The sequence below is a fragment of the Muscardinus avellanarius genome, assembly GCF_963383645.1.
Source record: "Muscardinus avellanarius genome assembly, chromosome: 11".
In the NCBI taxonomy this organism is placed as follows: domain Eukaryota; kingdom Metazoa; phylum Chordata; class Mammalia; order Rodentia; family Gliridae; genus Muscardinus; species Muscardinus avellanarius.
This window is the reverse complement of record NC_137797.1, coordinates 6,824,656-6,848,830: the sequence shown is the minus strand read 5'-3', so window position 1 is coordinate 6,848,830 and position 24,175 is coordinate 6,824,656. Positions and strand designations below refer to the sequence as shown.

Sequence of the window (24,175 nt, the reverse complement as noted above, 5' to 3'; positions counted from 1 at the left end):
ATGGCAGCCCCATCCCCATAGAGTTTAGCCAGTGAAGATGGCAGCCCCATCCCCATAGAGTGTGGCTTTTCAGATGGCAGCCCCACCCCATAGGGTGTGGCCATTGCAGATGGCAGCCCCATCCCCATAGAGTTTAGCCAGTGAAGATGGCAGCCCCTTCCCCATAGAGTGTGGCTTTTCAGATGGCAGCCCCATCCCCATAGAGTGTGGCCATTGCAGATGGCAGCCACATCCCCATAGAGTCTGGCCAGTGAAGATGGCAGCCCTATCCCCATAGAGTGTGGCAATGCAGATGGCCGCCCCTTCCCCATAGAGTGTGGCCATTGAAGATGGCAGCTCCATCCCCATAGAGTGTGGCCATTGCAGATGGCAGCCCCAATTCCCATAGAGTGTGGCTTTTCAGATGGCAGCCCCATCCCATAGAGTGTGGCCATTGCAGATGGCAGCCCAAATTCCCATAGAGCGTGGCTTTTCAGATGGCAGCCCCATCCCCATAGAGTGTGGCCATTGCAGATGGCAGCCCCATCCCCATAGAGTGTGGCCATTGCAGATGGCAGCCCCACCCCCATAGAGCGTGGCTATTGCAGATGGCATCCCCATCCCCATAGAGTGTGGCCATTGCAGATGGCAGCCCCATCCCCATAGAGTTTAGCTTGTGCAGATGGCAGCCCCATCCCCATAGAGTATGGCCATTGGAGATGGCAGCCCCCACCCCATAGTGTGTGGCTTTTCATATGGGAGCCCCCATCCCCATAGAGTGTGGCCATTGCATATGGCAGCCACATCCCCATAGAGTGTGGCCATTGCAGATGGCAGCCCATCCCCATAGAGTGTGGCTTTTCAGATGGCAGCCCCACCCCCATAGAGCGTGGCCATTGCAGATGGCAGCCCCATCCCCATAGAGTGTGGCCATTGCAGATGGCAGCCCCATCCCCATAGAGTATGGCCATTGGAGATGGCAGCCCCCACCCCATAGTGTGTGGCTTTTCATATGGGAGCCCCCATCCCCATAGAGTGTGGCCATTGCAGATGGCAGTCCATATTCCATAGAGTGTGGCTATTCAGATGGCATCCCCATCCCCATAGAGTGTGGCCATTGCAGATGGCAGCCCCATCCCCATAGAGTTTAGCCAGTGAAGATGGCAGCCCCATCCCTGTTACCGACTAGCTCAGTTCTGTGGGGGGCAAGTCCAGTAGCGGTCGGGGGCCTCAGAAAGATGGGACAAAAGGCAGGCGAAGTCCTGCAGATCCTTATCTGCAGCGGTCCTTTCCCCTCTATGAATTCTTTAAGTTTTTAGTCACGACGCTTTGGAAAAAGGACCTGAGGTGGACAAAGGCTTCTTGAGCCAATGACACTTTATTATGAAAAACCCAAGAAATTTATACACTTCACCAATAAAGTTAAGAGAAAGGGGGGCGGGGGTCCTTCAGCTGGCTGTTGGCCTTTGAAGAATTAACTTCTGTTTCTCTCCAAGGTCTTGCAGATAAGCAGTTGCAGGTGGTAGCCTCCCAGAGTAGACAGGAATAGTCAAGGCTTGGAAACTTCTCGGGGGAATCTTCTTTTAACCCTTCCTGGAACTTTCCATCTTTTGGGCTCAGTTCATATAACAAGTGTGAGGAGATTTGGTAATTCAGGTATTGGCATCTTATCTTCTGAATCTGAAAGCTTAAGCATACTCACAACACAGTTTGGCAGACAAAATACCACAAACAACACCACAAGGTTTTTAGTTCTAATTGTCAGATGTATTTTCTTAACTGCTGAGCACTCTTTTTTAAACAACAAGCCTATTAAAAGTCTACTTATCTTTAATAATTCACTTCCCTGTCACAAACTCTTTGCAACCTGCTTTTAACCTTCTAATTTCTTTCTTTTCCAGTTGGGACTTTCTTATGATAAGCTCTTTTTCATGCAAAAATGCTTTTCTTATTCTTACGGTATTTCCTTTTCTTCATACATATATATATATATTTAGAATGTCTGTCCTTTATTTTGTCATATTCATTTCTAACTATGCGGCCATTTTTTCTGTCTCCTGGAGTGCTCACACTGAGATAAAAGTTAACAGTCTTTTTCTTTGGGTCTATTATATTTGGGCAGCTAAGTTGTTTCTTTAAGGTCACACACAAAGTTTTTCTCTGTCTCTGGGCAGGATTTCAAGGGTAAACAAAGTTACCTTAAACTGAGCTACTTTATCGAAGTTAACGGTGAAGGTCGGAGGCCATTTGTGGTTGCTGCAGCTGGGGTGCTTATCACAGTACCCGAATTCTGGCCAGTTTCTCATTATTGTTGAGCAGAGCCAAGGACGTTTAAACAAATTATTAGAAAGTTTATCTCCACGGACTCAGTTTCTTTTTATAGTCCTAATTTCACATCACTGGAGCAATTCGTGTAGAAAGTTAAAAGAAATAATAGTGAAGGGTATCTAAGAGTGGGGGTACTTTAGCCAGAGACGATACCTCCTTCTCGGGGCGTCCTTGCCGATTACCTATGTGGAGTGGGGGTTCTCAACACATAGATGCCGAGGCAGCAGGATGTCTTGGCACATCCCCATAGAGTGTGGCTTTTCAGATGGCAGCCCCACTCCATAGGGTGTGGCCATTGCAGATGGCAGCCCCATCCCCATAGAGTTTAGCCAGTGAAGATGGCAGCCCCTTCCCCATAGAGTGTGGCTTTTCAGATGGCAGCCCCATCCCCATAGAGTGTGGCCATTGCAGATGGCAGCCACATCCCCATAGAGTTTGGCCAGTGAAGATGGCAGCCCTATCCCCATAGAGTGTGGCAATGCAGATGGCAGCCCCTTCCCCATAGAGTGTGGCCATTGAAGATGGCAGCCCCATCCACATAGAGTGTGGCTTTTCAGATGGCAGTCCCATCCTCATAGAATGTAGCTATTCAGATGGCAGCTTCTTCCCCATAGAGTGTGGCCATTGCAGATGGCAGCCCCATCCTCATAGAGTGTGGCTTTTCAGATGGCAGCCCCACCCCATAGGGTGTGGCCATTGCAGATGGCAGCCCCATCCCCAAAGAGTGTGGCCATTGCTGTGGACACCCCCATCCCCATAGAGTGTAGCTATTCAGATGGCATCCCCATCCCCATAGAGTGTGGCCATTGCAGATGGCATCCCCATCCCCGTTAAGTGTGACTTTTTAGATGGCAGCCCCATCCCCATAGAGTTTGGTTATTGCAGATGGCAGCTCCATCCCCATAGAGTTTAGCTTGTGCAGATGGCAGCCCCATCCCCATAGAGTATGGCCATTGGAGATGGCAGCCCCCACCCCATAGTGTGTGGCTTTTCATATGGGAGCCCCCATCCCCATAGAGTGTGGCCATTGCATATGGCAGCCACATCCCCATAGAGTGTGGCCATTGCAGATGGCAGCCCATCCCCATAGAGTGTGGCCATTGCAGAGGGCAGCCCCATCCCCATAGAGTGTGGCTTTTCAGATGGCAGCCCCACCCCCATAGAGCGTGGCCATTGCAGATGGCAGCCCCATCCCCATAGAGTGTGGCCATTGCAGATGGCAGCCCCATCCCCATAGAGTTTAGCTTGTGCAGATGGCAGCCCCATCCCCATAGAGTATGGCCATTGGAGATGGCAGCCCCCACCCCATAGTGTGTGGTTTTCATATGGGAGCCCCCATCCCCATAGAGTGTGGCCATTGCAGATGGCAGTCCATATTCCATAGAGTGTGGCTATTCAGATGGCATCCCCATCCCCATAGAGTGTGGCTATTCAGATGGCATCCCCATCCCCATAGAGTGTGGCTTTTCAGATGGCAGCCCCATCCCCATAGAGTGTGGCTATTCAGATGGCATCCTGCCAAGACATCCTGCTGCCTCGGCATCTATGTGTTGAGACCCCACTCCACATAGTTAATTCGGCAAAAACGCCCCGAGAAGAAGATGTCGTCTCTGGCCAAAGTACCCCCCACTTTTAGATACCCTTCACTATTATTCCTTTTAACTTTCTACACGAATTGCTCCAGTGATGTGAAATTAGGACTATAAATAGAAACTGAGTCCGTGGAAATAAACTCTCTAATAATTTGTCTAAACGTCCTTGGCTTTGCTCAATAGTAATGAAAAAACTGGCCAGAATTCAGATGCTGTGATAAGCATTCCAGCTGCAGCAATCACAAAGGGTCTCCGACCCTCACTATCACTAACTTAGGTTAAGCTATTAACTCCGGTAAGGTAGTTCAGTTTAAGGAAACTTTGTTTACCCTTGAGATCCTGCCTAGAGACAGAAAAGATAAAAACCTTGTGTGTGACCTTAAAGCAATTTAGTTGATAAACAACTTAGTTGCCCAAATACAATAGACTCAAGGAAAAAGATTGGTGACTTTTACGCCCAGTGTAAATATTCCTGAAGACAGAGAGGCTGACCGCATGGTTAGAAAGAAGAGTGTTCAGCAGTTAAGGAAATACACCTGACAATTAAAACCAAGAACCTTGTGGTGTTGTTTGTGGTATTTTGCCTGCCAAACTGTGTTGTGAGTTTGCTTAAGCTTTCAGATTTAGAAGGTAAAATGCCAACACCTGGAGAGACTCCCATTGCATCTCCCTGGACCGCCACATCTCCCCATGCTTGTCATATGGATATAGATGGAAACTTCAAAAAAGAAAGCAAAAGAAGATTCCATGAGAAGGCGTATTCTCCAAGCCCTGGGCCTTGGGCGTGCCTGTATTGCCTTTGGAATTTACCCTTGGACCTGCCCTGCTGCAATATCAAAGATCCGGAGCTTATCTCCTAAATGCTGGACTAGTCATTTACTTTGTTTATATGTAATTTACTATTGTTTTGCTGTGATTGCCCCCCTTCCCTTTCTTTTTTCTCCTATTATTAATCTCACTGGTGAAGGGTATAAATTTTTCGGGGTTTTTGTAATAAAGTGTCATTGGCTCAAGAAGCCTTTGTCCACCTCAGATTCTTTCCAAAGCGCCGTACCTAAAAACTTAAGGAATTCATAGAGGGGAAAGAATCGCTGCAGATAAGTTTCTGCAGAACTCCACCTGCCTTTTGCCCCATCTTTCTGAGGATTTGACCGGGAGCTGACAATAACGACCCAACTGAGATTAGTCGGCAATAGCATCCCCATCCCCATAGAGTGTGGCCATTGCAGATGGCAGCCCCAATTCCCACAGAGTGTGGCTTTTCAGATGGCAGCCTCATCCCCATAGAGTGTGGCTTTTTAGATGGCAGCCCCATCCCCATAGAGTGTGGCCATTGCAGATGGCAGCCCCATCCCCATAGAGTCTGGCCAGTGAAGATGGCAGCCCCTTCCCCATAGAGTGTGGCCATTGCAGATGGCAGCCCCATCCCCATAGAGTGTGGCCATTGCAGATTGCAGCCCCAATTCCCACAGAGTGTGGCTTTTCAGATGGCAGCCTATATCCCATAGAGTGTGGCTTTTCAGATGGCTGCCCCCATCCCCATAGAGTATGGCTTTTCAGATGGCAGCCCCACCCCATAGGGTGTGGCCATTGCAGATGGCAGCCCCATCCCCATAGAGTGTGGCCATTGCAGATGGCAGCCCCATCCCCATAGAGTGTGGCCATTGCAGATGGCATCCCCATCCCCATAGAGTGTGGCTTTTCACTTGGTAGCCCCACCCCCATAGAGTGTGGCCATTGCAGATGGCAGCCCCACCCCCATAGAGTGTGGCCATTGCAGATGGCAGCCCCACCCCCATAGAGTGTGGCTTTTCACTTGGCAGCCCCACCCCCGTAGAGTGTTGCCATTGCAGATGGCAGCCTCATCCCCATAGAGTGTGGCCATTGCAGATGGCAGCCCCATCCCCATAGAGTGTTGTGGGGCTGCCAACAGGGCATGGCCGGGGGCCCTACCCTCAGGGCTCCACAGCACCCCTAGTCAAACCTTAGTCTTTGGGTTGATGTTCCTGCAGGTGGAAGGAGGACTGGGTCTGTAACTTTTCATCTCTGCTTGGGTTCTGACAGACCTGGGTAGTGTCCAGGCCCTGCCTCCTGCCAGCTGTAGGCTTTGGGCAAGGAGTGAACTCCTGAGTGCCACATGTTCAGCTGCAGGCGGGACCTCTTTGTGGAATGACAAGCCTCCTCCTCCTTCTCCTCCTCCTCCTCCTCCTCCTCCTCCTCCTCCTCCTCCTCCTCCTCCTCCTCCTCCTCCTCCTCCTTCTTCTTCTTCTTCTTCTTCTTCTTCTTCTTCTTCTTCTTCTGTGTGGTACTGGGGCTTAGTACCCAGGGGCATTCTACCTCTAGCTATACCCCCAGTACTATTTTTATTCTTTATTTTGAAACAGAGTCTCACTGAGTTGCAAAGGGCCTCACTAAGTAGCTGAGGCTGTCTGGGAAATGCGATCCTCCTGTCTCAGCTTCCTGAATGCTGGGATTACACGCGTGTGCCACCAGACCTGGCCTAAAAACTGGGTTATTCTGTGGTCTGGTTTCATCCCTGGACCTCTCACAGCCTGCGGGGGGCCAGGCGCTCTGTGCATGAAGGGCTCTGGGCAGACAGAGACCAGCAAAGGACCGCTGAGCGGGGCCGCAGATGGGCACCTTTCTGTGTTCAGGAAGGAGCGCGCCTGCACAGAGCTGGGCTCTGGATATGGCCGTGTGACTGGCAGTCCACTTGCTCTCGCTGCCACTCATTTCCTCCTTGGCAGAATGATCGTCATGGTCCTCCCCTCAGAGGGGGGGTTAGTTGCCCACAGTGGCACTGCCTGCCACCCGGACATCACGTGGGCCTGTCATGGATGTGGACTCCTGGCATGGATGCCCTGCCGTGCTGCTCTCAGGCTGCATGTGGAACCTTCTTCTAGGGGACTGGTACAGGCCCCCCTCAAGGCCGGAGGTCAGAGTCCTCAGTCCCACCAAATCTCACAGAGGCCTGTAACCAAGTTCCAGCACTCGCCCCAAAGCCCCGTGAGATCTCCACTATCTGAGGATCTTACGCTCCCTGGTTCCCTGCAAAGAAACAACTGAGGCCAGGGCCGAGGGCTCCAGATGGTTGTCCGTCTGGGACACTGCCCTGGCCTTCCTGGGGCCCTCCACACCCTCGGGAACGCTCGCTGAGTTGCCAAGGTAGCATCTGAGCTGAATTTCCCAGAGACCCTAAGTCCCAGGCCCCGCCCACACTGTCCTCCCATCAGCCCTACCCGAGCAGCCCGGCCTCCCAGGCACCGCTGGAGGGCCGAGCAGTTGTGGGAAGGCAGGCCCTGGGACAGCGAGACTCATCTGTCGATTCGCAGCAGATAAGCACATCCTGTCCACTCTTGGACTGGGCTGGGGCCAAGAAGGATCTCACCGCAGACTCCAGCAGGAGTATACATTCTGATGATGCAGATAGACGGGGTCTTCTGCCCCACGGGAAGGGACCCCATGCGAGGAAAAAGAGCCCCATGTAGCACAGAAAGGCCCAGCTCAGTCCACGCTGCGCAGGTGGCCCCGTGTCTGTCCAGACCTCCCGTTCTGCTCCAGGAATGTGGCGAGCGGTGGGGCCAGCAGAGACCCACCCTGCCTCCGCATCGCTGCCCAGGCGCGCCGATGGCTGCCAAGCCCTTGTGGTGTGGCTGCCGGCTGCCTTTGACCAAACAGTGTGGCTGGCACTGTGCACCTGGGGGCTTTGAGAGCCTCAGAGTACGTGTGTGCACCCACGCGCGCGAGAGAGTATGAGAATATTGGCAGCTGCTACACCCCCAAGCCCTATTTTATTATTTATTATTTGTGTTTTTGTGTTTGTGTGTGGTACTGGAGATTGAACCCATGGATGTTTTATCTCTGAGCTATACCCCCAGCCCTACTTTGTTACTATTATTATTTTTTTGGCACAAGCCCTGTTTTTTCTTATTTTTAAACAGTCTCACTAAATAGCTGAGGTTGTCCGTGAACCACGATCTTCCTGTCTTAGCCTCCCAAATGCTGGGATTTTACAAGTGTGTATTGATAAGTAAAATAAAAAATTATGCGAGTAAAATAAAAAATAATGTGAGTACGGCGGAGTGTGAAAAACACAAGAGAGGTCCGGTACACGTGGCATGTAAAGTTTTAATGGCACGGCTCTCCCGGGGATCAGGGCGAGGCACCGTGGGGCCCACGCGCCTGTCCGAAGCTTGAGGACGCGGGCTCTCCTTTTCAAGGTATGCATCTCGCGAGATGGGGGTTTTACTCGCGGGAATGCCCAATTCTCGCGGGGGTTTCGGCCCCTCCCTTGCCCTGCAGAGGTCATGTGACACAAAGTCACACGAGTGCAGGACCCAACGTATCATGTATAACCACGCCAGGTTTGTTTTGTTTTTCTTTGGCAGTGCTGGGATTGAGCCCAGGGGCATTCTACCTCTGAGCTATACCCCCAGCCCTATTTTTTAATTCTTTATTTTAAACTGGGATTTTTAATTTTACTGGGATTACAAGCATGCACCGCTACACACCCAGTCCTGTGTGTGTGTGTGTGTGTGTGTGTGTGTGTGTGTGTGTGTGTTACTGGGGATGGAACTCAGGGGTGTTCTACCTCTGAGCTACACCCCCAGCCCTATTTTTTTTTTTTTTTTTTTTTGCGGGTCTGGGGATGGAACACAGGGGCATTTGACCTCTGAGCTACACCCCTGCCTTATTTTTTTATTCTTTATTTTGAAACCAGGTCTCACTGAGTTGCAGAGGGCCTCACTAAGTAGCTGAGGCTGTCCGCAAACCATGATCCTGTGGTCTCTTACCTCCCGAATGCTGGTAAGGAGGTAAAAGGAAATAGGCAGATAGGGAAAAGGCCTCCGTAGGAAAAAAAGTTAATTTCCTGAGTTTCCTGAGGGGCGACAAATACCTGAAATTCCAAAGGCTCAGAGATATGAAGGCCAGAGCTTCACAAAAGCCATCTGTTTACTAATCAACAAACCCAGGAGCCAGCACAGAGCAAGTGGACACTCCTACTGAATGAAAGGAGAGGAGACCCTTCAAAGGACTTGCAAATACCCTATGCAAATCCTGAGAGCTGCTTCCCAGAATTCCCAAAGTCACCCTAATCAAAAGAGGACTTGCAAGCGGTGTGCAATGATCCTTAGGGATCAGCAAGGGAGCTTTCCCTCTTGGGACCCCCTCCCCTTTGGGGGAGCTTTTCTCTCTCTCGTGTTGGCCCTGAGAGACGGCAGAGTGCATCTGAGGGCACGTGGCTCGGGCGACTCTCGAGTAGTGATCTGAAGGCCTCTGCTGGACATCAAGCCCCAAGGGGTGACCTGCACCTCTTTTCTGGTAGATCGCATGGACTCTGGGAGAAAGTAGTTTGCAACTGACGGGCACTTGGCTCGGGTGACACTCGGGTAGTGACCCTGAAGGCAGCCACTGGACTCCGGAGTTCCGACCACCCCTTTGGGGTGTTCGGCCACTTTTCTCTATTCCCTCTGGAAGAAAGCAGCCTGCACCTGAAGGCAGTTCGGCTTGGGCTACTCTCACGTATTGTCCTGAAGGCAGCTGCTGGACCCAGAGTTCCAGCCCCTTTGGGGTGTTCAGCCACCCTTGCCCCATTCCCTGCTGCTTCCAATAAACCTTTTACTCCCCTTCCTGAGGTCTGCGGGTGTCGTTCTTCACTCACCATAGACAAGAACCCGGTAAGGAAACGTCGAGTTCCTTCTTAGGGAATTCCGTTTCATCTCAAGGAAACGCCGGGTTTCCTCTCAAGAATTTCACTGGGATTTCAAACATGCGCCACCACGCCCGGCTCCCCAGCCCTATTTTCTTCCTTCCTTCCTTCCTTCCTTCCTTCCTTCCTTCCTTCCTTCCTTTCTTTCCTTTCTTTCTTTTGCAGTATTGGGGATTGGACCCAGGGGACTTCTCTATACCCCCAGACCTATTTTTTTGTTCTTTTATTTTTATTTTATTTTTTGTGGTACTGGCCTCTGGGCTATACCCCCAGACCTATTATTTTTTTCTTTTATTTTTTGTGGTACTGTGGGTGGAACCCAGGGGCTTTCTACCTCCGGGTTATACTCCCAGACCTATTTAATACTTTATTTGGAAGCAGGGTCTCACTGAGTTGCTGAGAGCCTCAGTAAGTAAGCTGAGGCTGGCTTTGAACCTGTGCGACCCTCCTGTCTCAGCCTCCCAAGCGCAGGAATTATAAGCGTGAGCCACCACACCCAGCTTATTCTTTTATTCTGAAACAGGGTCTAAGTTGCAGAGGGCCTATGTAGCTGAGGCTGGCCATGAACTCAGATCCTCTTGCCTCAGCCTCCCCAGCGCGGGGATTACAAGCGTGCGCCACCACGCCCAGTTTATTCTTTATTTTGAAACAGGGTCTCGCTGAGTTGCAAAGGGCCTCACTAAGTAGCTGAGACTGTCTGATCCTGATCCTCCTGTCTTAGCCTCCCAAATGTAGGGATTACAAGTGTAGTTACAAGTGCAGCCATGCTTGGCTTTATTTTTATTTTGAAATAGGGTCTCATTAAGTTTATGAGGCTGGCCTTGAACCTGCGACCCTCGGTCTCAGCCTTGAGCCTTGGGGAGCACCAGCCTATGGCTGGAAGTTGCTGCTCTAGTCCCGTTTCTTTTGAAGTTGGTGGGGGCTGGGCAGGGCTGGGTTTTGCTGGTGGAGGAGGCCCTGAGGAGTACCTCTGGTTGAGGTTTGCATCCACTCAATGGAGGCCAGGTCTCACCCACCACCTCAGCTTCCTCCTGCCTCAGCTAGCCTGGAAGTGTGTGCTCCGCCCCCAGGCTCCACAGCGGTGCGGCCACGCCGAGTCCACGCCCGGTGTCGGGACTCAAGTGTGGGCCTGTCCTGACCTCTACCCAACCTCACTCACATCAGGATCCCCGGCATGCCTTGCGCTGGGACCGGCAGAGATTTGGGAACAAATGAACCGTGAAGCCAGGCTTCCGGGGACTCCCCCATCGTGGGCGTCTGCTTAGGCGCTCAGAGGGGGGACATTCCAACTTAATATTTAATCAAGAAGCTGAATATTGATGTAATGGCAAGGGAAAATGATTCCCTCTGCCCTGAGCTGCTGGGAAAATCACTTCCTGGCCTTCTGAGATGGCCAGCCCCAAAGAGGCATTACATATTGGCAGCCTGCCTGCGGTCCCCACCGGGCCACTTTGAGCCCTCCAGTAAAGGATGGGCTTCAGATGTCTTCCTCAGCCCCGGACAAAACCATCTGTAAACACACTCCCCAGAAACAGCCCCTAACAAAGGAACCTCAGGGGCCTGGGGCTCTGATTACACATCCCCGGGGCTTCTCTCCTCCTGGGGCCCCTCCCTCTCCTTTCCCAGAACAGTTGCAAATGTCCCTCTGCTTCTCCAGAGAGGGAGGCGGTGGCTGCTGGGGCAGGGGATGGGGCCTGAGGCCGTGCAGGTCTATCTGGAATCAGGCCCGGGCAGGGGCAGGGGCCAGATCTCTCGGGAGGCCGTGGGGACCCAGCGAGGACCTGGGCTTTTTCACTGGGCTCAGCCACCTACTCGCTGAGCTTGTTTTCTGTGTGGAGAGCGGGAGGTGGTACCGACACCGCGAGGGCCACGGCAGCACCCTCTGCGCCAGGTGCCAGCGGGCTCAAGTAAAAAGGAGGCAAACTACAAAGAAAGGAGAAAAAATATAGTTTTAAAATTTAGAAACTTCATTATCTATACCCTGCAAGATCTGTTCTTTCTTGGACAAAAGGCCTTAATAGGCCATCCTTTTTTTTTTTCAGTACTGGGGATGGAAGCCAGGGACATTCTACCTCTGAGCTACACCCCCAGCCTTTTTTTATTCTTTACTTGGAAACAGGGTCTCACTAAGTTGCAGAGGACCTCCCTAAGTATCTGAGGCTGTCTGTAGAACCGCCATCCTCCGGTCTCAGCCTCCCAGATTCTGGCGCCCCACGCCAGGCTTGCACGCCATCCTGTTAATCACAATAACCCATAAGGCTTGTCCCTTCTTAGGTAACAGTACTCAATAGGCCCATACTTTTAAAATCATAATGGCCTATCCTGGTGTACCAGTACTGGGAATGGCCTAGGAAGATTTGAGACAGCTCTGATTATTAATATATTTCAAAAATAATTGTGTCAAAATGGCGGCAGACCTGGAGAGACAAAGGCTTGGCTTTGGTCAGGAAGCAAGCAGCTTTTGAAACTTCGATTGACTTAGCTAAATGTAATTAGCAAGTCAATAGGAGAGGAGAACTAGGCCTTTTTCTAAAGACAGATCTACATGATTAGATAAGCTAGCTAGGATGGGAGGAGAGGTCGACCTTCCTGAAAGGAGACACCTTGCCACACCTTCCTGGGGGAGGTACCTTACTGGGACGGTCAAGTCAGAATTACGTAAACAAGATGGAATAAAAAGTCTGGTCCACGTGCTGTATCTTGGGGGGGTGGGCGTGGGGCTGTAACTATTTTCTGTATTTCTATCTTTTTAATAAACTTCTTTAAATCTTCAGCAAGTATTCGAGCTATGAATACTTATCCTTAGCTCAGGACAAGAACCCGCGTTTTTTTCTGTTTTTCTGTTTATTGGGTTTTGCTGTTTCCCCACGACCATACTCTCCCAAAACCGCAGCACTGGGCGTGGTGGCGCACGCTTGTAATCCCCGCGCCTGAGAGGCTGAGACAGGAGGTTGGACAGGTTCGAAGCCAGCCTCAGCTACTTAGTGAGGCTCTCAGCAACTTAGTGAGACCCTGTTTCCAAATAAAATATAAAATAGGTCTGGGAATATAGTCCGGAGGTAGAAAGCCTCTGGGTTCCACCCGCAGTACCACACACACACACACACACACACACACACACACAATCACAACAGCCTATCTCCCCACCTGAAATTCCTGTGATTCATGGTGGACAAAGGATCCTTCCCAAGAGTCTGACCTTACGTCCAGCCTAGGCATCACCTAGCACCCCTGACCTTGAGCCCCACGGGACAAGTAGCAAGACCGCATGGCCCTACATACTGGGTAAGCTCACCGCAAGCTTCTGCTTCAGTAAACCTGCTTGCTTGTTTTAGCATAATAAAAAGATCACCCTCCTCCTGATTTTCTCCCGTATAAACCCCACCCCTGGCGAGTCAGCGCCTCTTCCAGTCAGATTTCTAGACTGAGGGTGCCGCTACTGGCCGCTAATAAAGGCTTCGACTGGCACCTACCCTTGGGCTCTCAAGTCCCTCATTTCTCGCTAAACCTACACATAACATTGTCACACCGCGTTGGGTGTGCAGAAGCAGCAGGGTGAATGCCGGCAGCATCTTTGGGTCCCCTGCCCTTCCCTGGGCAGTCTCTCCCCACCCAGTAAGGTGTGTAGGCAGGGCCACGGGGGACGGGGGAGCTGGGGTCCTGGAAGGCTGGGGTGAGGGGCTGCTGGGGCGCCTTCGGCCTCCAGCCTCGAGATGAATCAGCCTTCTCCTGCGGCGGCTCGCCTCCCGCCTCTCAGCCTCTCAGTTTCCCAGGGTGATGGTTATTTCTGGCCAGCTGGATCCCACGGGGCCCGTATGGCATCTGCATTAAGAGGCGCACAGAGGGCCTTCCCGGAACATGGGCAAGGAGGGCCGCTGGTCCTCCGCCTCCCTCCCCGGGTCCTCGGAGGCCTCCCCTGGGCCATCTGACCGCTCTCCCTCCCTTCTTGGAAGAGGCCCTGCCTGGCCAAGGCTGCCTCCTGGATCTTATTTCCAGAGTGTGGTCCTCTGGGGGGGCCTGTGCGCACAGGGCCAGTCCCCCGTCCTCCAGAGGGTGGCAGCTGCTCTGGCCAGGCCCTCTGGGCTCCATGTCAGCCGGCGGGGGGCCCTCATCTCTGCAGGAACTTCTTAGGCCCCCACAGAGCTCTGCGGATGCCCTGCCCCCGCCTGGGCCAACTCCAGGCCCTCAGAGAGATGTGGCAAGCTGTGGCCCAAGGTCTCTGTGGGGCAGGCCAAGAATCCAGTGACCCAGCGTGGACGTGGGGCTGGGGGAAGGGGCATTCAGGAAGGCTTCCTGGAGGTGACCTCAGTGTTGCCGGGAGAAGCGGGCATTTGTCGGTGAAGATGGCTGGGAAGGGCCTGGCACGGGTCTTGGCAAAAGCAGAGTAGGGATGTGTTGTGAGAGCGGGGACCAAGAAGACGCAGTCCAGTGTGGATGGAGAGGGAGGTGGGCCAGGTCACGGAGGGCCGGGAATGCTGTGCTCAAACTGTTCCGTAGTCACCAGGGAGCCATGGGAAAGTTCGGAGCTGGGGATGATGTGCGCCTCTCTGTGCTAACACATTCCAGGCACGTTCACACATGCTGGTCGTGTGGCCAAATAATGCTCGGCCCAAAGAGATCATCTCACCGGCTTAAACAGATAAGTTACATCCTTCATTTGTGAAAGTAAAACCAGCAATTCGAAAATCTATTAAATGGGAGGTAGGGCCAGGTGTGGCGGCTCACACTTGTAATCCCAGTACTTGGGAGGCTGAGACAAGAGGATTGCAGGTTGGAGGCCAGCCTCAGCAACACAGCAAAACTTTCAGCAACCTCGTGAGACCCTATTTCAAAACAAAAAATAAAATAGGGCTGAGGATGTAGCTCCGGGGTAGAATGTAGCCCCTGGGTTCAATTCCCAGTACTAAAAAAAGATAGGTGGAATAATAGTGCAGTGGGATAAATAATTGGTTTACAATTCATTGTCTCCATAAAAAAAAAACAAAAAACCCATCATTTGCTCTTGAATACCCGCAGAGCCAGATAGGTCACCTCCTTACCAGGCTGCCAGGACAACATCCGGGTCCTCTGGGGAGGGCTTCCCCCTGCTTGGCAGGACCACGGCCCTCGAGGAGGGGAACCAGCTGGGGCCTCATCTGCAGCAAGCGCACTGCCTCCAGCCTTCCCTGGGCCGCTGTCCGCTGCTGCTGCCTGTCAGGACCTTGGCCAGGCCTCCAGGTTGAGGCCTCCAGGGTGAGGCCGGGGGCCTGCAGGTCCTCCCGCCTCCTTCACCCCCTCCCAGGCTGGCTGCCAGCTGGCTCCTTGATTAGCTCCGTTGAGGTTAAAACAGATTCAGGCTTATTATGGGCTGGACATGAAAGTGCTGGTGGGGCCCACCCTGGAAAAAACGAGGTGGGAAAAACAGCCTCCTCCCACCCTGGCCTCCTTGCCTCCCCATCACCCAGCAGATGCCTTGAGCCGACCTGACCGAGAGCAGGTCGCGTGAGCCCAGTGAAACGCCTCCGTGCTAGCCACTTGCCCATCTGCAACCAGAGAGAACCGGGGCTCGCATGGACCACAAACCACTCGCTGCCGAGAATCACTTTTATTATATTCTCTGTGTTTATAAGGGTGTGTGTGTGTGTGCAAGGGGGAGGGGTCTTTAAAACGCATCTCCTGTGTTAAGAGGCAGTCTGCTAGAATTTTTCTTTCTCTGAGCTGGTGCAACATGAAAACCACACACACAAAAAGAAAAAACCAAACAAACAACTCTCTACCTCCGGGTTACACTCCCAGACCTATTTTTATATATTTTTTTAAATTTGGAAACAGGGTCTCCTAAGCTCCTAAGCGCGGCTGGCTTCGAACCTGCGCGATCCTCCTGTCTCCGCCTCCCAAGCGTGGGGATTACAAGCGTGCCCACCACGCCTGGCGCTAACAAACAACCCTCTATACCTGTAACAGTGCTTTCTGCCAGACCGCTACCAGGAAAGCACCTGACACTTGTTTTGTTTGTTTTTGGTGCTGAGGATGGAACTCAGGGACATTCTGCCTCCAGGCTACACCGACAGCCCCATTTTTTATTCTTTATTTTGAAACAGGGTCTCACTGAGTTGCAAAGGGCCACTAAGTAGCTGAGGCTGTCCGTGAACCGCGATCCTCCTGCCTCAGCCTCCCGAATGCTGGGATCACAAGCGTGCCCACCACGCCCGGCCTGAGACTTGTCCTTTAATCGGTCCCAGACCACACAGCCATAGCCTGTCACCCAGTGACCCGATGTGCAATTGAAGAACAGAAAAACTACCAAACGGCCAATCAGCATCCATACTCCTCCTCAGTTACTCTCCAGACTGGCCCCTCCTCTGCCTTCACCCATAAAAGTGCCCACCCTAGACTGCATGGTAGCTCGCTGTTCTGCCCGGAGAGTCCCTCCTGGGCTTGCAGTAAAGCTTTCTTTTTATGGCGTAGAGCAGTGTCCCTTGTCCTCTCTCTCTTTTTTTTTAACATCTGGAACTGAAAGAACTTCCACGCCGCCATTCCTGTGGGAATGGGCCACATCCCCATGGAGAAAGGACGAAGCCTCTACTCTTTGTAAAAGTCCCACCCCCGTGCGCACAGGGCTGGGCTCGCACCTGCACCTTCTCTCCTTTGTCTGGGGGCCCTTCCCCCCTCGCCCCTCTGGACAGGCTTCTCTGAGCTCTCTCGGCACCCGCAGCCCAACCCACAGCCCAACCGGCTGGGCTTTTGGTGCTGCCCAGAGGTGTTCTTATGTTCCAAGTCTGAGGTTTCACATGCTCCCAGGGATGTTCTACCTCTGAATAAATCCCCAGCTCCTTTTATTTGTTATTTCAAAACAGGGTCTCCCTAAACTCTGAAGTCCTCACGAGGTTGCTGTAGCTGGCCTCGAATCTGCAATCCTCCTGTCTCAGCCTCCTAGGCACTGGGATTCCAGGCGGGCGCCACCATGCCTGGTTGAGGTTTGCGGCTCTTGCCTGTTGACTGAAAGTCCCGGTGTGCTCACCGGGCTCGCTCCAGATGGAACCACGATTGCCAGGGTAGTGGCCCAGGGAGTGTCCGGGGGCCCTGGCCCGTGCCTCCCAGCACGGCCTCGGCCTGCCCCCAACCCTGCTGGGGCCGCTCAGCCCCCGGCCCTCCCGAATCCGGGGAGGGCGCAGAGCAGCCCCTCACAGGTACATCTTCATGAGCTCGTGCGTGGTGGGGCAGTGGCGGGCATGCAGCTGGGCCAGCAGCACGCGGGACGTGGCCTCGAAGCGCGTGCCCTGGCTCTTCTTGTTCCACACGTGGACGGCGTAGGTGGCGTTGAGCAGCCGGGACAGCTCCTCGGGGCTGACCTCCTCAAAGTACTTCTTCCAGTTCTGCCAGGGGATGGGGTAGAAGGCCTCGCGGGGCAGCGCGGTGACGCCGCGGCAGGCGCGGCTCTGGGCCAGGCTGCGGATGGAGCACCACTTCTTGAAGACGCGGGTGAGCAGCTGGGGCCCCTGGTGGCCCCAGATCCAGCCGTTGTAGTGGGCCACGAAGTCGCGCATGCACAGCGCCATGAACTCGTGGCGCGGCTCGAAGGCCAGGAAGGCGCCGTTGAGCACGTAGCGGGACTGCGCGCCCAGCGCGTTGGTCAGGCCCCGCAGGTCCCTCAGCACGATGAAGTCCGTGTCCAGGTAGATGCCGCCGAACTTCCAGAGCAGCGCGATCCTGGAGGCGTCGGAGAGCACGGGCAGCAGGTAGGGCTCCCAGCGCCGCCGTGCCGCCGCGTACCAGGCGGCCAGCGGTGTGCCCCGGAACAGCGCCTCCAGGTCCAGCGGCCGCAGCTGCACGTTGGGGAAGCAGCCCAGCAGCGAGGTGCCCAGGTGCCGGGGCAGGGGCGTGGCGCCGCCCAGCAGCCCCTTCATCAGGACCACCACCTGGGACTCGGGGTGCGTCCTGGCGGCCGACTCCACCGAGCACATGAACAGGAAGTTGGGGCTGGTGCGGTCTGAGGTCTCCAGGAAGAAGATCTTGCCCGGACTGGGGGTGCTGGGGGGCGCCAGTGGGGGGCACGGGATGTCCGCGGGCAGGTTGTATGGCTGTCCTTGGTCCCTGGGCTCTCCCACCATGTGCCAGTAGATCATGACGGAGACGCAGAACGTGAACTTGAAGCCGATGATGAGCAGGGTGCAGACCCACTGCCTGGGGGTGCCCCGGAGCAGCCGCAGCAGGCAGTCAGGGGGCTTGGACATGGTCGCCCCTGATCACGCCAGGAGCCTCCTGGGGGAACTGGCCGGTCTGCAAGAGATGAGTGCCATCACTCAGGTGGGGCACGTGCTTTCCTGCCCCCAAGAGAACCGTGAACACAGGCCAGAGCCAATGGCCAGGGTGTGGGTGGGGGCTCGGCCTGGGCTGGATGCCGGCCGTAAAATGGGGCAGTGGGCCACAGACCGAGGACTAACCTTTGCTCTCTATAACCCGTGAGCTCCCAAGGCCTGGGCCCCGGGGCCAGTAAGTGCGGCCGATGTCTAGTAAGGACCAGCAGAGGCACCGGCTTTGCCGTGTGACACCCAGTCCTCTGCTTGGTGACCGTCTGTATTTTAGGAGCCAGGAAACCCGGGCACGAAGGGCCGGGGGACTGAGCACAGTCATCCAGGGTTCTAGGGGAACTGAGAGTCAACTTCCTCCCAGGTCAAGAAGAAATTTCCAGGGCTGCACATAGCCCGAGGGTGGTCCTGGGGCTTGAGCAGTTAGGCTGGACCCTTCCCAGGGGCCAGGGAAGAGAACTGACCAGCCTGGGCGGCCCATGGTGGGAAGAGGAGACCTGTGCAGCCGCAGGCCCCCGGTGGACATGGCCTGGCTCAGCAGCTGGGCTCCGACCGCAGGACCACAGCTTTTCCACGCACGCTCAACTCCTGCAAGTCTACCTGCAAAAGATGGGGAGAGACGGGAGGTGGTGGGCTGCAGGCTCTTAGAAGCTCGGCCCCCTGGCCCAGCAGGCAGCCGGCCACGGGCTTGCTGTCCCCTGTGCATTCCATTGCTTGGCCCTCAGGAAACAGTCTCAGGGTCAGGCCTGCTCTGGGCCTGGGAGGGGGGCGATCACACCCACCTGACCTGGAGGCGCTCTGGAAACAGAGAGGCCCTGCAATCAGTGTGGATTCCGCAGGGGAGGTGACTCTTGGAATGAGCGCCAGGGATCGGAGGGGGAGCACATCAGATGGGGGACACAGAGGTGGCTCTGCCCCCCCAGACACCTGGGGCAAGGGTGAAGTGGGCTGTCACGCGTGGCGATGCTCACCTGGAATCCTACTACTTAGGAGGCTGAGACAGGAGGATCGCAAGGCGAGGCCAGCCTCAGCAACCTGGTGAGATCCTGTTTCAAAATAAAAATAAAGAGCCAGGCGTGGTGGCACACGTAATCCCAGGATTTGGGAGGCTGAGACCGGAGGATCGCGGTTCAAGGGCAGCCTCAGCTACTTAGTAGGCACTCCACAACTTAGTGAGACCCTGGTTCAAAATAAAGAATAAAAACTAGGACTGGGGTGTAGCTTGGAGGTAAAATGCCCTGGGGTTCCACCCCCAGACTGGCAAAAAATAAATAAATAATAAAATAAATAAATAAAAACTAGACATGGTGGTGCATGCTTCAGGCTAAGTACTGGGGAGGCTGAGACTGGAGGATCACAGGTTCAAGGTCAGGCTCAGCAATGTTGTGAGGCTCTTAGCAACCTAGGGAGACTGTTTTGAAACAAAAACCAAGCTGGATACAGTGGTAAATGACTGTAATCCCAGTACTTGGGAGGCTGAGACAGGAGGACTGCCAAGTTTTAAGGGTAGCCTCAGCAAGTAGTGAGATTCTCATCAACCTAATGAGACCTATTTTTTAAAAAATTGGAGCCAGGCATGGTGTCGCACGCTTGTAATCCCAGCGCTGAGACAGGAGGATCGTGCAGGTTTGAAGCCAGCCTCAGCTACTGAGTGAGGCTCTCAGCAACTTAGTGAGACCCCGTTTCTGAATAAAGTATAAAATAGGTCTGGGAGTACAGCCGGAGGTAGAAAAGCCCCTGGGTTCCACCCTCAGTACCACACACACACACACACAAAAGGAGCCAGGTGTGGTGGTGCATGCTTATGGTCCCAGCATTCGGGAGGCTGAGACAGGAATATCATAGTTCACAGACAGCCTCAGCTACTTAGAGAGGTTCTTTGCAACTCAGTGAGATCCTGTTTCCAAATAAAGAATAGAAAATAGGGCTGAGAGTGTAGCTTGGAGGCAGAATGCCCCTGGGTTCCATCCCCAGTACCGCAAAACAAACAAACAAACAAACAAACAAACAAACAAACAAGCCGGGCGTGGTGGCGCACGCTTGCAATCCCAGCATTTGAGAGGCTGAGACCGGAGGATCGCGGTTTGCGGACAGCCTCAGCTACTTAGTGAGGCCCTCCACAATTTAGTGAGACCCTGTTTCTAATTAAAGAATAAAAAATAGGGTGGGGGGTGTAAATTGGAGGTTGAATGCCCCTGGGTTCCATCCCCAGACCCACTAAATAAATAAATAATTTGGGCTGGGGTGTAGCTCAAAAGTAGAATGCGTCTGTGCTCAATCTCCAGGAAAACATACACACACAATATAAATAAAAAGCAGGGCTGGGGGTGTAGCTTGGAGGTATACTGCTCCTGGATTCAATCCCCAATATCACAAAAAAGAAAAATAAAGAACTAAAACGGAACACGGCTGCTGCCTCCTCCCCGCGGCACCCAGCATGGCACCTGGCACAGGGGAAGTCTGCTAGATGGCTCGTCAGCTCGCTGGCTCACTGGTCAGCGCACATCTGGCAGCCAAAGAGACACTACTGATTGTGGCACTGGCGCTCAAACTCGGGGCACTCTACCTCTGAGCTACACCTCCAGCCTTTTAAAAATTTTTTTTTTTTTTTTTTGGTGGTACTGGGGATGGAACCCAGGGGCATTCTACCTCTGAGCTACACCCAGCCCTATTTTTTTTTTTTTTATTCTTTATTTTGAAACAGGGTCTCACTAAGCTGTGAAGGCCTCACTAAGTAGCTGAGGCTGTCCATGAACCACGATACTCCGGTCTCAGCCTCCTGAATGCTGGAATTACAAGCGTGCACCACCATGCCCGGCGCTTCAGCCTGGACTATTTTTCCCCCCACTTTATTTATTCTGAGATACATCCCCAGTCCTATTTTATTTTATTTTATTTATTTATTTATTTATTTATTTATTTATTTTTGGTGGTACTGGGGTTCCCTTCTACCTCCAGGCTACACTCCCAGACATATATATATTATATTATATATGAAATTTGGAAACAGGGTCTCTTAAACCAGTGCAGCTGGCTTCAAAGCTGCGTGATCCTCCTGTCTCCACCTCCCAAGCGTGGGGATTACAAGCGTGCGCCACCACGCCCAGCCCCAGTCCTATTTTATTTTTATTTGATTATATGTTTTTTAAATTTTTTTATCGGTGCATTGTAGTCACACATCTTTCATACATCTTAATGGGATAAAAGACTTGTGCAGACACACATGCACACACCACTCACTCGATTAGCCCTTCCCCCATCCCTCCGCCCGCGCGTGGCTTAGTGATTGATGTTTACACGCGTGCTTTGGAGACTCCCCTCTCCCCCTCCATCCCCTCAGCCAGGTCGCCTTATTTGCTCTTCTCTAGGCTTTCCTTCTTCATCTAGATAGAGTTCCTCCTGATACCCATTTCTCTCTAGCTTTTGCTTTTCAGGCAAAGCATCCGATTTCTATTTTTTGTGACTGACTAATCTCGCTTAGCCTGCACTGTTTTACTGATTTGCGTATCTGTTTGGAACACCATCCCACAAGGACGGATATCCGTGATTTTGTGTGTTTTGTTCAGCGTCTAGAACCGCGCCGGCTCCTGACATACAGCTGATAAAGGGCAAGTGAATCAAAACGTAGATGGATTCGCGAGTGACCTGAGGGAGGGCCGGGTACTGAGCAGACCACGTGCGGCCCACGCCGAGGGACGGTGCGAGCCAAGGCTTCGCATCCTCCTCCTGTAGGGAGAGAGGCTATTTTGGTCCTGAGTATTCTAACCCAATCTGAGCCTCTGACGAGTGGACAGTCGGGCGGTGACAGCCAGCCACCCCTGCCGCTGGGGACGCTACACTGCTGGCGTGACCGGACTCTGCAGTGGTGTGGGGGGTAGGCTGTGCCACCAGATTCCGCCTGACCACGGCTGGGGTGCCAGACCCGGGCCACGCCATATACGGTGTCAGAGCCCAAGACGCAGGAATAGAAACTGTGTATGGTGCCAAGTTGGCCACAGCCCAATACCCAGTGACTTCAGGCCGAAAGCATGCTCCTGGCTCCGCTGGGTGGGCCTCGCGCCTGCGGCCCAAACCTGGCCCTTGCCAACACAGCCTGGCATGTCCCCGCCACCTCCTCCTGCCCCCGGCCTCCAGTCCAGAGCCACGTTAGGTCAGCACGTTGACGGTTGCCTCTCTCGGCTCTAAGTCCTTCAATGGCTCCCAGTGGTCAGGACCCCCCTCGTGACTCGTTTCAGGAAGGAGGTCAGGGGTGGGTCGAGCGTTCTGGGGAGGACTGCGGGCACCAGATCCACAGCCCCTTCTTGGAGAACGTCGGGGGCCAGACCCAAGCTCTGATAAGGCTTCCCAACCTGCTGCTCAGCACCCCTCATGGCTACTTCCCCACGCTGGAGAAGCTGCCCCTGGCCCGCACTGGGCTCCCCAGCCCAGCCTAGCTCAGCCTAGACCTGGCTGACCACAGCCCCGGGGCCCAGCGTCATGGGGATGGCAGCCCTGGTCCACGCTGAAGCGCGTGAACCCCACCTCCATGCCGGGTGCCGGCAGAGCTCTTGGGGTGTCAGAACTGGCCCTTGGAGAGTCAGATGTTCTGAAGGGGTCAGGGAGACTTGGAGAGGGAGGGGGCTCGGCCAGTGACGGGGAGCCAGGAGGCACGGCCACAATTCCCCACCGCCCTGCAGGCAGAGACCACATTTTATTGACTTTTGGTACTAGGGACTGAACCCAGGGGCGTTCTACCTCCGTGCTACCCCCAGGCCTACTTTTTAGTTTTATTTTGAACAGGGTCTCGCCAGGCTGAGAGTCTCACTACTTGCTGAGCCTGTCCTAAACCTGCCGTCCTCATGTGCCAGTCCCCCCAGTACTGGGATTGCAGGCGTGCACCCCACGCCTGGCGCACACCGCTCATCCTCTCCGAGGCCCCTGTTCATCTCACTGAATCCCCCCTCTTCATTTCTCTCTGCCAGAGTGTCAAAAGCACTCGGTAACCTGACTCAGGCCGGGCAACCGGATCAGACCCGGCTGCTCCTGGGCAGAGGGTGCGGCTACCTTCCTCATGCCCAGGAAGAGGGGCGCTGGACTCAATGGGAAGCTGCCGTGGACCAGCGTCCCGCACGCCGCCTCCCCTCGAAACGGTCTGGTTTGCTTCCTGCCACCGGAGCCCGAGGGGCAGATGGTGGCCCTGGCACCCACCCGACTCACCCCGGCTGCGGGCCTCCTGGGGTCTGGGCCCAGAGAATGCTGCCCAGGTGAGGACAAACCTCGGGGCCAGCTGGGCGCCCTTCCCTCTTCAGGCGAGGGGAGGACGAGGCTCTCATTCACCCTCTCTGCTCCCTGTGGCCTTGAGCATCGCTGACAGCCATCCACAAACACACTCTGGTGGGCTCACTCCACCCAGGGAAAGAGCAGGAGATGTGGTGCACACCAAGGCTCTCCAGGGAGATGGGGGGCTCTGGGTTTTGCCTACTATGACCATCTTTTTTTCTTGTTGGTACTGAGGATTGAACCCAGGGGCATTCTATCTCTAAGCTACACCTCTACCTATTTATTTATTTATTTATTTATTTATTTATTTATTTATTTATTTGCAGTACTGGGGATGGAACCCAGGGAAATATACTACCTCCAAGCTACACCCTCAGCCCTATTTTTTATTATTTTGAAACAGGGTCTCACTGAGTTGCAAAGGGCCTCACTAAACAGCTGAGGCTGTCCTCAAACCTGTGATCCGCCCATCTCAGCCTCCTGAATGGCTGGGATTACAAGCGTGCGCCACCATGCCTGGCTCTCTATCCCTTTTTATTTAGAAATAGGGCCTTACTAAATTACTGAGGCTGGCTTCAAACCTGCAATCTCCCTGTTTCCAGCTCTCAAGGACCACAGGTGTGCACACCATGCCTGGCTCCTGCTTTCCTTTTCCGAGGACAGCCCCGGCCCCCTGAGGGAAGACCCCCACGCTGGCCCTCCCCCAGCTCTCGGGATGCGCGTGTCGGTCTGGTCTGGCTAGTGACAGCCCGGCATCCTCGGCCACAGCGACTCACCACAGAGGGACACAACCCTGTCCAGGCCAAGCGGAGGCACGCGCTTCCCCGGGGTCACTAGGCTGTGAGCAGGAGTCCGGGGAGAGCCTGCCTGCCAACATGGCTGAAGGCACCCAGAGCCGAGAGAGAACCCCACACCACGGCAACTGCGTGCGCCCCCTGAAGCCGGACCCTCCGCGCTCAGTGCTATCAATTAGCAAGCGCTTGGGCCAGTGTGAACTGAATTTCTTCTCTCACACTCAA

General features: G+C 53.9%; 1 protein-coding gene across 1 annotated transcript; it reads right to left on the bottom strand.

The window, feature by feature from the left end:
* Positions 1-16,740: 16,740 nt before the first annotated feature.
* A4GALT (alpha 1,4-galactosyltransferase (P1PK blood group)) lies at positions 16,741-17,822 on the bottom strand (the record flags this gene model as incomplete). The annotated part of the gene is made up of 1 exon (XM_080705568.1): positions 16,741-17,822. The coding sequence occupies one exon, from the start codon at positions 17,820-17,822 to the stop codon at positions 16,773-16,775; it is 1,050 nt and encodes a 349-aa protein (XP_080561694.1). The 3' UTR covers positions 16,741-16,772.
* Between the last annotated feature and the right edge of the window lie 6,353 nt (positions 17,823-24,175).